This window comes from Ciona intestinalis, chromosome 11, assembly GCF_000224145.3.
Source record: "Ciona intestinalis chromosome 11, KH, whole genome shotgun sequence".
Lineage (NCBI taxonomy): Eukaryota > Metazoa > Chordata > Ascidiacea > Phlebobranchia > Cionidae > Ciona > Ciona intestinalis.
This window is the reverse complement of record NC_020176.2, coordinates 4,273,889-4,289,990: the sequence shown is the minus strand read 5'-3', so window position 1 is coordinate 4,289,990 and position 16,102 is coordinate 4,273,889. Positions and strand designations below refer to the sequence as shown.

At 38.0% G+C, this 16,102-nt stretch overlaps 3 protein-coding genes across 3 annotated transcripts; 2 read left to right on the top strand and 1 right to left on the bottom strand.

Moving 5' to 3' along the window:
• The first annotated feature begins 991 nt into the window (after positions 1-991).
• Positions 992-12,572, top strand: LOC100187284 (muscarinic acetylcholine receptor M2-like). The gene is made up of 5 exons (XM_002124174.5): positions 992-2,227; positions 5,996-6,152; positions 7,817-7,953; positions 9,961-10,926; positions 11,339-12,572. The coding sequence occupies exons 1-5, from the start codon at positions 1,719-1,721 to the stop codon at positions 12,018-12,020; spliced, it is 2,451 nt and encodes an 816-aa protein (XP_002124210.1). The 5' UTR covers positions 992-1,718; the 3' UTR covers positions 12,021-12,572.
• An 822-nt stretch (positions 12,573-13,394) lies between these two features.
• LOC104266244 (vacuolar protein sorting-associated protein VTA1 homolog) lies at positions 13,395-14,702 on the top strand. Its single transcript, XM_009861974.3, has one exon. It carries the CDS (start codon positions 13,438-13,440, stop codon positions 14,311-14,313), a length of 876 nt encoding a protein of 291 aa, XP_009860276.1. The 5' UTR covers positions 13,395-13,437; the 3' UTR covers positions 14,314-14,702.
• Positions 14,703-14,799: 97 nt separating this feature from the next.
• On the bottom strand, positions 14,800-15,820 carry LOC100185703. The gene is made up of 2 exons (XM_002129261.5): positions 15,490-15,820; positions 14,800-15,359 (listed from the first exon to the last, which is right to left on the bottom strand). The coding sequence occupies exons 1-2, from the start codon at positions 15,775-15,777 to the stop codon at positions 15,225-15,227; spliced, it is 423 nt and encodes a 140-aa protein (XP_002129297.1). The 5' UTR covers positions 15,778-15,820; the 3' UTR covers positions 14,800-15,224.
• Positions 15,821-16,102: the final 282 nt, after the last annotated feature.

Genomic DNA, 16,102 nt, shown 5'->3' with positions numbered 1-16,102 from the left:
ACATTAATTCATCGACTTTGCCTCAATTACGTGATTAATTTGAATCACTCTACTTGGCATTAGGTGTCTCTGGGGGTGACGCCCACGCATTTAACTGATCGACAATAAAACGATCAGTAAAACACGGGAATTGTCGTGGTTTAACATTATTCTAATAACATTGGATAGGATTGTATGCAGGTAGCTCATAATATTTCATATTTTCTGGTCGTGTTTATAAAAATTAATAACGCTGTTTTAAGGCAGCGAGTGAACGCACGAATATTTCGGTAAATAATCTTTGTTTAATATCAAATGGGACGCTCGGAAACACATGTATAAGGATACGCCATCGTTGTAAGCCGGAACAATTTGTCATTTTTAGATGAGGTTTTATTTTTGTTTGTAATTGATCTACAAAAATATAATAATACGTGAATATAAATCCATTGTGGCCATAACCAGAATCATCTGCTGTTGAAAAGCCCATTTTCCAAAAATATATTAAGAATCGATTTGAAAACAGAAAAAAAATCAGTTTTGAATTAAAAACACCGATCCGCTTATATATTACGGGGTTTTCTCGTTTTACCCCACATAACTATACGCACAATTAAACAGCGCAGCACGACCTTTTGTTAATAAAAACATCACTTTCGTTCATCGAGGCGTGTTTTAATGTATTAGCAGACTTGGGACCCTACGTTATTAAAGCAATGCATTCGTGTATTGGGTCCCAGCCGTGATTAAAACGTCCCCATTAACTATTGAATATATGATGTCCCATTAGTGGCTGTAAACATGGGATATATCAAGCGTCCTTGTGGACCGATTACACCAGAAAGCATCATGCTCCGTTCATGAAATATTAAACATTAATTTGTTCTATCAGAGATTGCGCTATGGCGGATTTAGATTACCCGATGTCCTCGCGTTAGCCGCTAATTACAATACATTGGTATTGCAAAATGCATGTGACGTCACAATAATCATAGTTGTACCTTCTAAGTACCTGTGAGACGTGGTCGCGGATTTGGCGTTCTTTCTCTCTCTTGCGTAATCCCCGCGAGAAAGATTTGCTTTTCTTGTGAAGCGCGCGAGACAGGCTGACTTTTTTAAGCCCAACGGCATAGATATGCGCGCATCTCAATCCGGTGCAGCGTTGTATTGCATGGCTAGCGTTACAGGTCGAAGCTATGTTAGTTTGACATCAGGGGAACTAGGTTACAGAAGATAAAGCTGATACTGGTTTTGCTGTTAATCCCATATTCTTTGTTGCACTATAATAATAGCTACAATCTTCGCCATCGTTTTCGAAGAGATAAACAAAAACTATTTTGCTGAAATCCCATAGCAGGTTACGGAATACAACTCAGGTTAGATCAGATGACTTTCTGGGGAAGATTTTAGCACAGTCAATCAGTTGTAGGGGGAAAGGCGAGACACCTTTTTGGGGAAGGCGGGGACACCTTTATAGCACATAATGTCCAAATATTCTGATTGTTTTTTGAACAACTAACAACGGTTAATCGTGAGGATACGGTTTTGGGCAACATATTTAATGATCCATATGTAAGAGGGTAAGTCCTTAATCGTTTTGTATAGGAGGGTTCTCAACAGCGCTTATAGATGCATCGTTGTATATTAAAACATGTATTAAGCTTCGGATACACGCAGGCTTAAGTGATATTTTATGAAGCGTCATATTTCCTGTATGTTGTATAAAATTTAAGCTGGTGATGACCGACACGGATGCGAGGAAAGCGGTCCCGCTTCTGTCAGTATCATCATTCAACATCGAGCAATGGAAACACTCACTAACTGACGGGCAGTGGAATGGCAATTCCGTTACCGCAGCCCCTCTTATAAATCGATCTTCAGAATTCAACTATGAGATAATGTATTCCAATTCATCCCAACAGCAGTCAAGCCAAAGTGAAGCCACCGCTTCCATTGTAGCAATATGCATTGTATCAGCGCTTGCAAGCGTGCTTACAGTCGGGGGCAACGTAATGGTGATCGTGTCCTTCGTTATAAACAGATCACTCCGAACAGTCAACAACTACCTGCTTCTAAGTCTGGCAGCGGCAGATCTTCTCATAGGTCTGGTGTCGATGAATCTATTCACAGTGTTCATTGTGAGCGGGAGTTGGAACTTGGGCGCCGTGTTGTGCGACTTATGGTTGGCCCTTGATTACGTTGCAAGCAACGCTTCAGTGATGAACCTGCTTATAATATGCCTCGACCGGTAAGCCTGATTTTTCCATTGCTTTTGTTTTACCATTAAACCAGATGACATGTAATATCAATCAATCAGGTCACCCGAGACTGAATAAATTTATTACACGTTACTTATACAATCCTACGTCGCATCGATTTTAACCAGACTTAACATGTTTCGCAATTCCTAGATTTTTCCTAACATTATAAATAACCGCAGGATCGCGCCTTAAATCGGGTTCGGCCGTCCGCGCGATTTAAATGAAAGTAAATTATTTATAACTTCGTGTCGGGTTTGGCGCTAATGAAATTTCTACCCTGTGAATTAGGCTGCAGTTGGATTTTTATTGTTTCGTAACAAGCAATAATTTGTGTGAAATCTGGAACGTTTCTTTATGACGTCATAATTGCGTGAACTGAGTTGACATTCGAGAATATTGGGCGCTTGTACGGACTCCTCTTTCGGGAATAACATTATTGGCACTAATTGGGAGTTAACGCAAACTTATTTTTTTAAATCAATGCAAAACAAACGAATTACTCGGCCTAATTAGTTGTGTTTTGGCGGTAGGGGTGGTTGAGGTGCAACGTTCACGCCTTTTATCAAATAAGTATCTACTTCTGTTGTTCAATCTTTAGCGAGTGGATTTTAGACTCTCGTTTTACCCTTACTTCCCGTATTGTTTACGTATTCTTCTGACATTCACAACTGCAAAATACGAGAGAAAACAAGTTTCTGTTATAAGGCATGATGTCTGTAACTAAGTTTTTCATTTGGAACTAAAATGTGGTTTAATAATTTCACATTCTGCATAGCTGTTCGATTTAAGTTAATTTTAGGTGTTTTTTACTTCTATTTTACATGGAGTGAAACCCATACTGGATGTGAGTTCATTTGAAAATAAAATTTAAACTTTCGACCAAACTAAATAAACTCTTAAGCGTTTTCTCAGTATGTTTTTGTTTGATTTAATCTTGAGTGTTTTTTCATTTCTGTTTGATGTACGCTGAAGTTAAGTCCAGGTCAGCACCATGCTACGTGGGATGCTAATAGCTCCCGGCATGGACCAGGCTTTTGATCAAAGCTGAATAATTTATGAACTTTCGCGTCTCGAAGAATTATTTTGGAATGCCTCAAACGTGCATTTAAAATTAACTTTATTACTCCTGACCAAGGTAATCGCCGCTATAACATGACTTGTGTTTTTGCAATTAAAAATCCTACTCTAATTTGCACAAATGCTAACAGTGTGTTATAACGGTATTGCAAAGTCTCACACAAGAAAACCCTTGATGTTTATTATATCTATATCGAACCTAAAACCTATAATTGAGACATTTTCAGTATCACTATATAAACATTGCGAAATCCTTTCCGTACTTAGCGTCTAGCTGGAAACACCCATACGTTTGTTGATTGTCATGCGTTCTAAATATTTCATACCATGTTGTTTCCTTGGCGCCGCCTTAGTACCGACAGCAATTTAGAAAAGTCTAGTAACGTCCAAATTAAATCTATGGCGACCCTTGTCTGACGGCCTGGAGACGTTTATGAGATTATAAGGAGACTTCCAACCATAACCAATCTATAATGCATAGGTTCCGTCGGCCGTACGCACCACGTAACGTATTCGTTTCCAAAGCATCTAACGCGTGGTATTTGAGCTCGATTGTTTATATAACACCGTCAACACATTATATCGCATATCTCCTACAATCGTGTTTTAGCATGTAACAACGCTCTTTATGAATCAGAAGGATACGGTTATATAATTATGTATATACTTTGCTTACTACCAAATGGGACGATTAAAGGGAAACCTAAACATGTACCATCTTGCCCCTACCTACTATACCAGTACTTCCCGATCTATAGATATATTTTATGTTACCACAGTTCTATTTATATGGATTATACCTGACATGCGGTGGGCCACGAACCGCAATTAAATAAGCATTGGCACGCAGCAGATTAACCAATCAATGAACGAAAGTTTAGGACCTATGGTTTCTATACGAAACTTTTGTTGCGAGAAAGCTATACGTTTGTTACGTCACATTTATCCTTGTTTTGTAACTAGTCGTACTTATTTATTGATTTTTAAGTGTGGCCGAAACTTGTAAATTTTATTTTTCCCTGAAGTAATTTGATTTAGTTTTGCAATGCTTAGGAGCAATAATAAATCAAACACAAATCGTTATTCTACTGATTTTCCCGCCTCAAACAAACAAATTGATTTGCGCTGAACGAAAGGAAGCTTCTTTTAAAATGGAATCCTCCAGCCAGCAAGCATTTGTTGAGAAGCATCATGTAGATGTATTCTTCAACATGGGAAGGCTATCTTTTTCCCCCCCCCCATGGGGAGGGGAAAAAAAACCCCCCCCATCTGTGCTTGCTGTGTCGGCTTGGAACACGCAGGGCATGATGAGCCTGCATCAACTAATTCAATCGATCTTTCCACTTTGGCTTTGCTCTTGATCCAATGAAAGCAACAGAGGACTCAGAATGTTAAGGAATTTTCTAAAAAAGTTTTTGATGCGTTTTCACCCCGAATGTATTACTTAATGACGTCTCCATGTTATCGCAGATTTATTTGTATTTTATCCGCTGTCGGAGTGACACATCGATTTTATCCTATACGCTGTAGGCTACACATACACTATAAGCTATTTGTATTGTATTGGCACACGTAACCGTGTGTTACCCACTCTAGTAAGGACACACAGGTTATATAGGCATGTCACTTAAATGTTTTTAATGCTAATTTTACTTTACCATAGGGTATGTGTAGATTTTAAAATTGATTCGATGATTGATTGATTCGATGCGTTTCCGTATTTCACCGTTGCATTAATACCCTACCTCGTTAAATACCTCATAGCTATTGTATCGGTTCTGTACAGTAAGCATTGTGTTATCACTGTGTGGTAAATGCATCCTTGTTTATTGACATACATTACTTAACTGTTTCGGATGCATTTTCCGCATTGCAAATGCCTATAATGGATATGATGCTTTTGGGTAATTCTCCTTGAAGTGAAAGCTATACTGCAGCTAGTTGTATTTTAATATGTCAGAGCCCAGTGATTTGCATGTCACCTTGATCTGATGATTTTGTACACGCAAAGCTATATGCAGTGACATAGCTTCTACTCTTCCTACATTTGTAAGCTACCCTGCTTCTTATACCCCCTTTTTTACATTAATTTATTTTTGTATCTTCGATTACAAATGTCAGAAAATATGCCAAAACGTTAACACGGAAAGTAACGGTAATTTAACGCCTGTCTTTCGGCAAGCACAGCACAAACAAACGAAATCTACAAAACCTTTGAATAAAAAGCGTGACTGACGCCTAAATCGTTTGCTATAAGTTAATTTAAAATAAAAACTTTCTCATTTTAGTCTCAATTGGTGGTAATAATGTCGTTTACACGTAACCGTGTGTTACCCACTCTAGTAAGGACACACAGGTAATATATGCATGTCACTTAAATGTTTTTAATGCTATTTTACTTTAGGTAAAACACGTAAAAGATGTTCCAATAAGCTTTGTTTAAACCAAATGGTGAGATAAAAGAGAATAAAACACGAATATTCTAATAATCCCTACTTGGTGAAACGTTTAAAAAAGTTTTTCAACCCTTATCTTGTTTTAGTTATTAATTACATTTTTACCATGTAATTTTTTTTAATTAACCAATTTTACTAACTAAAAAGAGAATGAAAACACGGTCCTTCTAACCCCAACCTACTATACTTACAAAGTTATTTAACGCATTTTCTACTATTCAGGTATTACTCCGTCACGAAACCGGTGGAGTACAGAAACCGGCGCACCCCAAAACGTTTTATCACGGCTATTATTGGTGCATGGTCCGTATCTTTCATACTGTGGGCGCCGTGGGTCATATTCTGGCAGTTTATTGTCAATGAACGGACAGTCCCGAATGTGAGTTTATATTTGGAATTAATACATTGATTTTAGGTCGTATTGAGACGGGTTAATTTACTAGCTTGATCAATATTACTCGTACACGGCTCTGTCATGTCATCATTTGAATGCTCATTTGATCTAATTTTGAAGAGGTCCTTTTAAAACTTACCGCTAAATCGGATTTGTGGTTTAGATTTATAAACACACGATCCTAATTAGTCGCCTCAGGTGTCTTGCGAGATACACATTATAAATATTTTAGTACTATCATCCTGGATTGCCTGTTTTGCGGATTTCACGAAATGTATAAACGTCCGAATCAAGTATACGTTGCAAGACCCCATTAGAGCGTTGAATGTTACACCCCCACTGTGTCTTGTCGTATATAATTTTACACGTTACGCCTTCCTTTCGATAAGACTGTAGTCTGTTTGCTTTAAACCCCGCTTAATTAAAATTGATGATTAAATTCATGGAGCAATATCCTCCCTATTTGCATTGCCATCAATCCAATTGTCTTCTGCGGTGACGTAACTGAGAGTGTGTGTGACGTAACTGAGAGTTAATTTTCATAATTTGAAGATAAGGTAAAGTGATTAATATTTCACCTAGCCTGTTACTTTTGCATTATTTATCTCGAAGCAAGCTCTCGGTGTCACGTGGTACGCGAGCCCCGAAAATTCGAGAGGTCGCTCCCAAGTAATCTTTCAATCCATCAAACCATGGGACAGGCCCTGGTTATTGGCTTAAAAACTTTAAAAAAAACACTTAAAGGGTCGATATAAAAATTATACTATGCTTATATAACCGTTTTGAATTTCTGGGTATAAAACTTTTTGTAGTGCCCACTGTCAAGTTATAACATGAGTGTCTTCTTATACACCAGACACACATGGTGTATTCATACACCTCATGCTCACTGTCGAGTTATAACATGGGTGTCTTCTTATACACCAGACACACATGGTGTATTCATACACCTCATGCTCACTGTCGAGTTATAACATGGGTGTCTTCTTATACACCAGACACATGGTGTATTCATACACCTCATGCTCACTGTCGAGTTATAACATGGGTGTCTCCTTGTACACCTGACACACATGGTGTATTCATACACCTCATGCTCACTGTCAAGTTATAACATGAGTGTCTTCTTATACACCAGACACACATGGTGTATTCATACACCTCATGCTCACTGTCGAGTTATAACATGGGTGTCTCCTTGTACACCTGACAAACATGGTGTATTCATACACCTCATGCTCACTGTCAAGTTATAACATGAGTGTCTTCTTATACACCAGACACACATGGTGTATTCATACACCTCATGCTCACTGTCGAGTTATAACATGGGTGTCTCCTTGTACACCTGACAAACATGGTGTATTCATACACCTCATGCTCACTGTCAAGTTATAACATGAGTGTCTTCTTATACACCAGACAAACATGGTGTATTCATACACCTCATGCTCACTGTTAAGTTATAACATGGGTGTCTACTGTTTTCTTATACACCAGACACACATGGTGTATTCATACACCTCATGCTCACTATATTTAGTTATAACATGGGCGTCTTCTTACACACCAGACACACGTGGTTTTTATAAACCCCATGCTCACTGCCAAGCCACGCCTTTCGACCTATCACTCTTATTTATTTCCAGGACAACTGCTACGTTCAGTTCATCAAAGACAGCAAACCAATGGCGGTTATAACGGCGCTTGCTGCATTCTACTTGCCCGCTACTGTAATGTGTGTCTTGTATTGGAAAGTCTATCTTGGGATTAAAAACAGAAGAAAGTAAGACAATCTTATTTAAGGATTAAATAAATAAATATATAAAGCTTAAAAATTGCTCCCAAAATGATTTGGTAACTCGTAAGCTGGCACGTAGTATGAACACAAGTGTTATAACGACTGTCGTTTTCCGGGCATGCGAGGATAAATCAAGTTACATTCATCTATTCATATATTAAGGTTATAGTACTTTGGTAAGATGGATACCTTAAGCACATAATATTCTATATTTCCTTATCGTGTTTTAAATTATTAACAACGGTATTGTTGGAAACACTGACTTGATGCAATAACCTGCGTTCCTTGGAAAACGCGACGTCATTTTGAACGTAATCAGTAAAACGTATACACGTCACTGTGGCGGGAATTTTCAGCCGCAGACTTCATTGAAGTATATTTATAAACATAGGGCGGAAACAAGCGGTTTGGCGGGGGATGCGGGGTCGGCAGATTTAGCCCTAAGAATAAATAAAGTTATTTACGCCCTGAAATGAAGTTTGCTTATTACATAAGTGTGACATCGTTAATTCTTATTAAATCCGTGACGTCATTGTTTTTGGAGCGTCATTTATTTGATAATGTGTAACGATGTTATGAGTACTTTTCTTGTAAAAGCATTAGTCGTAAATAAATGCGTAATGTAATTTATCACCCAATACCAAAGGTATAAATAGTAGGTTCAACGGTCGGCCTTTAAACTGCTGTTATTTTCCGCACCCTCTTATCCATAGCGTGTTTTTATGACTGTCGGTTTGTTGCAAAGTCCTTCTCTCTATTGTATTAATGATATGATCTCCCTTATCGTATTTAAAGAGAAAACATGTAATCGATATGAAATTAATTAAATAGTGGGGTAAAATAAGAAATTCTGGGTTTTCGTGTTTATACGTTTCTAAATACTCAAGCTGGACAAAACGAATATTAAAACCATTATGACGTCACCTAATACTGATGCTAATATGATGACGTCATACTAAAAGTCATCGTCACTACCTGTGTATAAATTTTCACGACAAGTGTATAAACATGTGTGTGGCAGTGCGAAACCAAATTATATCACTTATAGTACGGTGGGGGTTGGGAAACCTTTAGCACCTATTATCCATCGGTATCCTAATCGTGTTTTGAACAATTAACAACGGTCTATGGGAGTCGTGAGGATACGGTTTATTGTTATTTTAAGTGTTCTTTGTTTACTACCAAATGAGAAGAGAAAACAAAATGAAAAGGTGTCCCATCTTTCCCCCACCCTACTATATGAATGAAAGTTACACATTGCAAATAAGAAATTGTGTATTTGTAACTTTGGTCACAAGTGTTAAGAGCCAAAAAAGAAGTGGAACTATCATGCAAATTGCAGAGGATAAATGTCAAAACATAATACGGGTATCGTGGAGTCGCAATTTAAATTGTAATAAAAGGGTATACGATCATCGTATTAAGTATAAATAAGGCGAAGTGAGGAAATGAAACGACGGGCGTTGAAACCGAACTAAGTGCAAGAATTAGGTATATTATCGTGAAGTTAATTTGACGTTTAATTTTTTCAATAACGAAGATCATGTTAATTAATAATTACAAAGAGGCGACAGTTTAAACAAAACGACACGTTATATGGATACAAATATTAAACTTATTGGTTTACAAATAAAAGTATGCTATAATGCCGTGGGTATAATAATTATTTAAGTTTGTGCCTTTGGTTATGCAACTTTATTTTACCCCTTGGGGTAGTGTAAAAATTACATTAAAAGCAGTAGCCTACATTTGAAAATGTCCTAACGACTGTTAAAGAGTTGTTAATTGTTAAAATACTAATATGAAACATGGGATATATGTGGTAACGGTATCCACTTTACGTCACGGTACTATATTATTTATAGTTTATGCTCCGTGTTTCCTTTAAACAGGATATTGTTTTATAAATTGCTCCTTCGGTGACTTGTGCGTTAATTAGTTTGAGAGGGTTTTACAAAAATCAATTTGTAATTTCATTAAAATTTCTTCCAGGAAACTGTTAAGGATGAAAGAGATTAAAGTCGCGAAAGATAATTCGATTATCTCAGGAAGCGAGGAAGAACATCCGAGTAATAGCTCCGAGAGCCATCTGAAGACCAACCCGAGGAAAGATGAAAAGATGAAACTAAATGGGAAGGGCATCACTGGACGAGTTCGAGGTTTCTTTCAACGGAAGCGAGACATGTTAGTTCCGAACGAAAACAACTTTCTGCTTGGTGAGAAACGACTTGTTTCAAAGACGGCAACGACGAAAATCGATGATCAAACGTCGGTTGCCAAGCCACAGAACGGGACACAAGCCTTGCCTGTTATGGAGGTTCCTGCTGTGAATTTGGACGAGGGAAATGGGGAGGAAATAAGCGCGAATAAAATAAACGAATGCAGGAAGATAGCTTCAAGCCATGTAAAGACTTTGGCGTCGGAGATTTACAAGAACGAGAACGCGGCATTAGATTTACCGCCGGTTGAACCTCAGCCAGTAGAAGAAGGAAACGTATTCAACGATTCGGTTTTTGCTTCCCCTGCCGATCCACCAACCCCTTCTGATGAGAGCCCAGCCCACGTGCTTAAGAATTATGACGCGGGCGGGGAAGTCCCTGAGCCGTCCGTGAGGATGACGTCACCCAGTGACGTCACCGGTGCAAGGCAGATGTTAGTGGCGGTAATACGTCAGAGACACGGATACATCGAGGAAAAGGTAGAAGCCAAGAATGCAATCGACAACATGGAAGATGATTCGAGCGACTTCGAAACTTTTGATTGCACTAATGGCAACTTAATTATTGAGAACAACGCTAAGTCACCAAAGCGGCATTCCTTTAAGTCTTACAAGGGGAAAACCAAGCGACGTCGTCTCCCGTCCTTACCTGCACAGCCGACTACTATTACGCCTCAAACAAAGAAATTCGTGGCACCCATCAACAATGGCTCCCCGAAAATTCCCATCGTGGACAAAAAGTAATAAGATTCTATGTGATTTTTTGTGGCGTGTTTCTGTTACGTCATCTTAATGGAAGCAGCCTTATATTGAAACTTTAAGAACTAGAATGAAATGGTTCGGCGCTCGCGTCGTAACCAGATAATACGGGTTCGATGCTCGACGCTGCTACTTTTCTAGCTAATGTGTAATGGGCAAGACACTGAACGATAATTTTAACTCAGTGGTCACTAATTGGTTGACCAAACTGTCAGCCACACACAAACACCCATAAAGTTACCTATGTATAGTAACTTATAGGTGGGCACGAGGTGTATGAAACAGAACACTCATGTTACAACTTCTGAAGTTGACCCCTCCCCCCCTCACATGCGGTAAAGCTACATACGTCCATTCCAATTTGTCCACAAATAAAAATATATAACTTTACAGGAAAACCGAAGAAGAGGAAATGAAAATTGAAAAACCAGAAGATCAAGAAGATCATGGATGCGAAGGAGAATTGGAAAAGAAAGATAGTCAGTGCAGCGACGTTCTTCTTGGGCCTCCGGTGTCCCGATCTGCTGAGCAATTTTCGACAAGTGCAATTACCAAGTCGTACCAGAGCTTTGTTCGAAGCCCCTCCAAGGAAAATGGCGCAAAGCAGGATTTAGCTGAGACTTCAAGCAGAAGCAGAACTAACAGTGGAAAGGTCATGTTCATACGGAGACAAATCAAGGAGAAAAAATCGTCAGATACAGAAAGTGCCGCTGATGTTGGCGGGGTGATTAAAGTCACGGAGAGGTTGAAGCTGCAGGTAGTGAAGAAGAAGTTGCAATCATTAAATAAGGAGACAAAAGCTGCGAGATTGTTGGCGTCGATTCTTGCAGCATTCATTTTGCTCTGGCTACCATACAATATCATGGCACTGATCGAAGCGTTTTGTCCATTATCTGAAAAATGTATTCCTGATCTAGCTTGGAGCTTTGGGTACTGGTCATGCTACCTTAACAGCACGCTTAACCCTGTATGTTACGCAATGTGCAATAAGAATTTCCAGGAGACATTCAAGTTTTTACTTTCCTTGAAATGGGTCCATCCAGACCACAGACGATTCCGACCACAAATGGTTTGAATCATGGCTGAAAGTAACTATCTGTATCAGTTGTAATCAATATACTGATTAAGGGATACGAAGCCTTTGGTATTCAATGACAGCAATGTTCCATTACATTAAAACGAACGGATGTCAATATTAAGTGACCCAGAATTGCGCGCATCTCCTACATTATGCATCACTTATTCACCAACATCGGGAAATCAAGAGGTAAAGGCGGGGACAGCGCGCCCAAACCCCCGAGAAATAATTGGATTGCTCGTCGGTAATTGCGTTTTGAATGCTGCCGCTCTAACTGCAATTGCTTTAACTTAGAATTGATTATTGGTTGCCCCTAATTTTCTTTGACAACAGCGGCCAGTTCGTCTATCTTGAGCATTATTGTGATCGAATTTTGACGCCATTCAGTCGCATTGACTAAAAAGGTCATCAATGTTTAATAACCAGCCACCCAACGTTCCCAACTTCGTTCCACTTTCCTTTCGTTCTAATTGTCGCTCCCCATTATATTTGCTGCCCTGTGCCGCACATGGAATAGAGAATAAATAAATTAAAACAAAGTGAAAGCAATATCGTGTCTTATTGTCTGATGCCCCTGACGCAAAATTAACACCCTCAACGGTAATTAATGTTAAAAAGGGTAACGAGCAATAACTTCAATCGATTTCTTAAAGAAGGACTATCGTGGCATGACCGGCGAGGATAGAAAGTGGAATGACGGCCTGGCCACGCTTCTTTCGAGACCTTATCCGAAGTAAATGTATTTGCAGGGATAATAGATTAATCCTGGCCTAAATCCCAGAACTCAGGTCACTAGTACCCAACGTTGTGGGACATCACCCACATAGAATAGAAATATGTCCGTACGATGGCGCCCCCTATAACCTCTATACATATAGAGGGCGCCATGACATAAACCATAGGATAATAGATCTACGTCTGATGATATTACATAAATACTATGCACAAGTAGAACAGGTTGGATATTTTCACAAGCAGTCAGATAAATGTATCACATTCAAGTTTCTTATCGAGAATATCTTTTAGTAAACAGAGTTTGTTATTTTGAAACAGATTTAGCTATGTATACGAAGTACAACAGTTTTTGTAAAAAAAGGAAAACACCTATCTTTATGAAACAATGTTAAATCTTAATTGTATTTTTATTCTAAAGTGTTGACTGTGTATACCTTATGATTATTGGTCTTTAATATAAGTTTATTAAGTAAGTTTTGCCTCTTCAGTCTGTAGTATTATTTATTCCAGTAACCTACCAAAGTTAGCAAGCTATAACAAGTAATCTTGCTGTTGGTGGCCAGTAAAAAATTTGGTAACAAAATCAGCGGTTATAACGTATTTATCTATTTATTCGGTCTTTTAAAGTGACTTCTTCCATAATATGTTATAGGTCTACAAAGTTTATAAATACTAGTTTATGAAAATGGAAGTTAAGCCACTCCCACCAGTGCCCGACAAACTGAAAATTGTTCGTCCATACATTAATGCTGCAAAAGAGCTAAAAAGTGAAGCACCCGTTGCATCCTATTACTGCAATATCTATGCTCTTGAAAGAGCCATGAAACCTGATGTTAAAAAAGACCCAGATGCAAAAGGCTTCTTGCTAAATTTGATGGATTATGCAGAGGCGCATAAGCAGGCATTGCTGAATCATCCGGATTTTGCTGAAGATATTCAAGGTGGTGATAGTTCCGGGTATGAAGTTGTCTACGGAGCAGCCATGGAGTTATTTGTCTCCGCTGATAAACAAGACAGAGATAGTAACTTTAACAAGCATTTGGTACGAACTTTCTACACAAGCGCAATCCTTTTTGATGTTCTTCAGACATTCAAAGAAGAGCTGCCAGATAAAGTAGTTTCCCTGAGAAAATATGCTCGATGGAAGGCCACGTACATACACAGATGCTTGAAAAACAATGAAGCTCCCATACCAGGACCTATTGGTGATGAAGAGGGTCCATTAACTGATGAGAGCTATTCTAAAGACAACCAAGCCCAACCTGGACCCTCCTACAGCGCCCCAGGACCATCATCATCCACTTACGCTGATCCCGGACCATCAAGCTACACTGAGCAACCTAAACCAAGTCCGAGAGTCCAGCCACAGCCTGAACCACAACCCCAATATGAAGAGGAAGCAAGCAGCAGTGGTGCTGGTCTCTCCCCTGACTTGATGCAGCAAGCTGAAAAACTTTGCAAACACGCAGGCAGTGCGCTGCAGTATGAGGACGTACCCGGTGCGATCAATCTGCTTGAAAAATGCCTAAAACTTCTACGTACTGGAAAAGAGTGATCGTACACAGACACCCTGAGTTTTATATAAAGGGCTGGTAAACTGAGGCAGCAAACTTAACTCTTCCATTAACCCAAATAACATTATTTAAATAAGTATACATAAATAGTTTAAAACCTATATATAATATCAGTTTTGACATCCAGCCCTAGCACAAGCGGAACTATGCATTAAAAAGACAATAGCAGTACCCTAACTAAGAACTGGTTTTCCTGTTGCCAGTATACAATTCTATTTTCAGTTGATATTATTCTTAAAACTCTTTTTCTTTTTGGAAACCCGATATTGTAATTTTAATGATGATTAGTAGTTGCTAGTTTGTGTTACTGTAACATAAATGAATATATTATATACCTTAGAATCAGCAGTACAAGTTATTAGTTATTACATGTGATTTGTAACAATTAATTACTAATTTACCACAACAAGGATAAAAGACCAGCTTATTAAGCTTAAACAGGAGTACTATATATAAATATATTATGGCAGAGTATGTTACAGTTTATTTCTCTCACAGTGTAGTTAGGTACGTTTTGTTTAGCAAAGATAATGTCTTATCTCTTAGAACAGCTGGTAAACTACCATTGGATTTATCTAATGTAATGTTTTATAAAAATATGGCGGAAATTTCCACAATCTTACAGATATTTTACAAGTTGGGCACTTTTTACTACTCAAATATTTTAATATATAAACTGTTACAATGTATATACTAAGAATGAAAAACTATGAAAGAGCAAGATGATATTATATATATATATATATAAACAAAACTGAGGATTTATAACCTTTTACATTAAAAAAAGAATGAGAAGATTAACCAACTGTTCTCATGAACAGCACTTTATGTCTTATGACATTTGCTATATCTATGCATGGTGATGGTATGGACTATGGTTTGTTTGGTGTTCTCAAATATCAGTTTCCATATTGACAGGTAGAGGCTCAGGATGTACCACAACTTCTGCATGTAGATCCACAACAGGTAAGTTTTGAAGCTGACTGAGAGTTTTAGCATGCTGGATCAGTTCATCATGTTTTCCATCCTGTAAAAGACCAGAATTATTAAGCAAAGAAACATATTTATATATACCAGAATACCAGCGACAAATATACTCCAAGTTTACCAACATATGCTGCGTTTTGTTTACCATATACCTAAAACAGTATATTCACCTGGCTCCTATGTTTTATTAACGCTTTGTATTGTTTCATGGCAGTAGAAATGGCCACAGAATTATCTTTTATGTCCAAAGCCGAGCTCCCAACCACTGGTTCATAATTTTCTAGTTGCGCGCATTCAAGGTCACATATTGACTTTTGGAGTTTTCCTATTTTCCAAGGATATGTTGCTCTTTTTGAAGCCACGGTCATGTTCATTTCTTTCAACATCACTTGTGTCGATTCGGAAAGTTCAGAAATTTGTAAAATTGATTCTTCGACTTTTGAATATTCCTGTGTCATGGTTCAGTAGAAAGCAATTATAATTTCCTATCAACCAGAGTCTATAAAAATATATGCACTTTACAACAAATCAACTTGCATATATAAATATCCGTTTTACAAGAAATGAGAAAGTCAATACGAAAACAAATGCTTTCTAAACATTATAAAGTATTTGCTATCAAGTTTTTAAACATAGTTTTCAACATACTTTATAGTTTTTCTAAACTGAATAAAAATAATTTGATGCTAAATTTATTTGGTGGTAATTTTTCATTTACCTTTTTACTTTTTAATACAACAATAAACCTCGCGCGGAATTTAAAAATGTCCCAAAACTGCAACG

Coding starts and splice junctions, on each gene's coding strand:
- LOC100187284 (XM_002124174.5), top strand. CDS start 1,719: ATGACCGACACGGATGCGAGGAAAGCGGTCCCGCTTCTGTCAGTATCA. Junction 6,153..7,816: donor ATGAACGGACAGTCCCGAAT/GTGAGTTTATAT, acceptor ATTTATTTCCAG/GACAACTGCTACGTTCAGTT. Junction 10,927..11,338: donor ATTCCCATCGTGGACAAAAA/GTAATAAGATTC, acceptor ATAACTTTACAG/GAAAACCGAAGAAGAGGAAA.
- LOC104266244 (XM_009861974.3), top strand. CDS start 13,438: ATGAAAATGGAAGTTAAGCCACTCCCACCAGTGCCCGACAAACTGAAA.
- LOC100185703 (XM_002129261.5), bottom strand. CDS start 15,777: ATGACACAGGAATATTCAAAAGTCGAAGAATCAATTTTACAAATTTCT. Junction 15,360..15,489: donor TAATAAAACATAGGAGCCAG/GTGAATATACTG, acceptor GGTCTTTTACAG/GATGGAAAACATGATGAACT.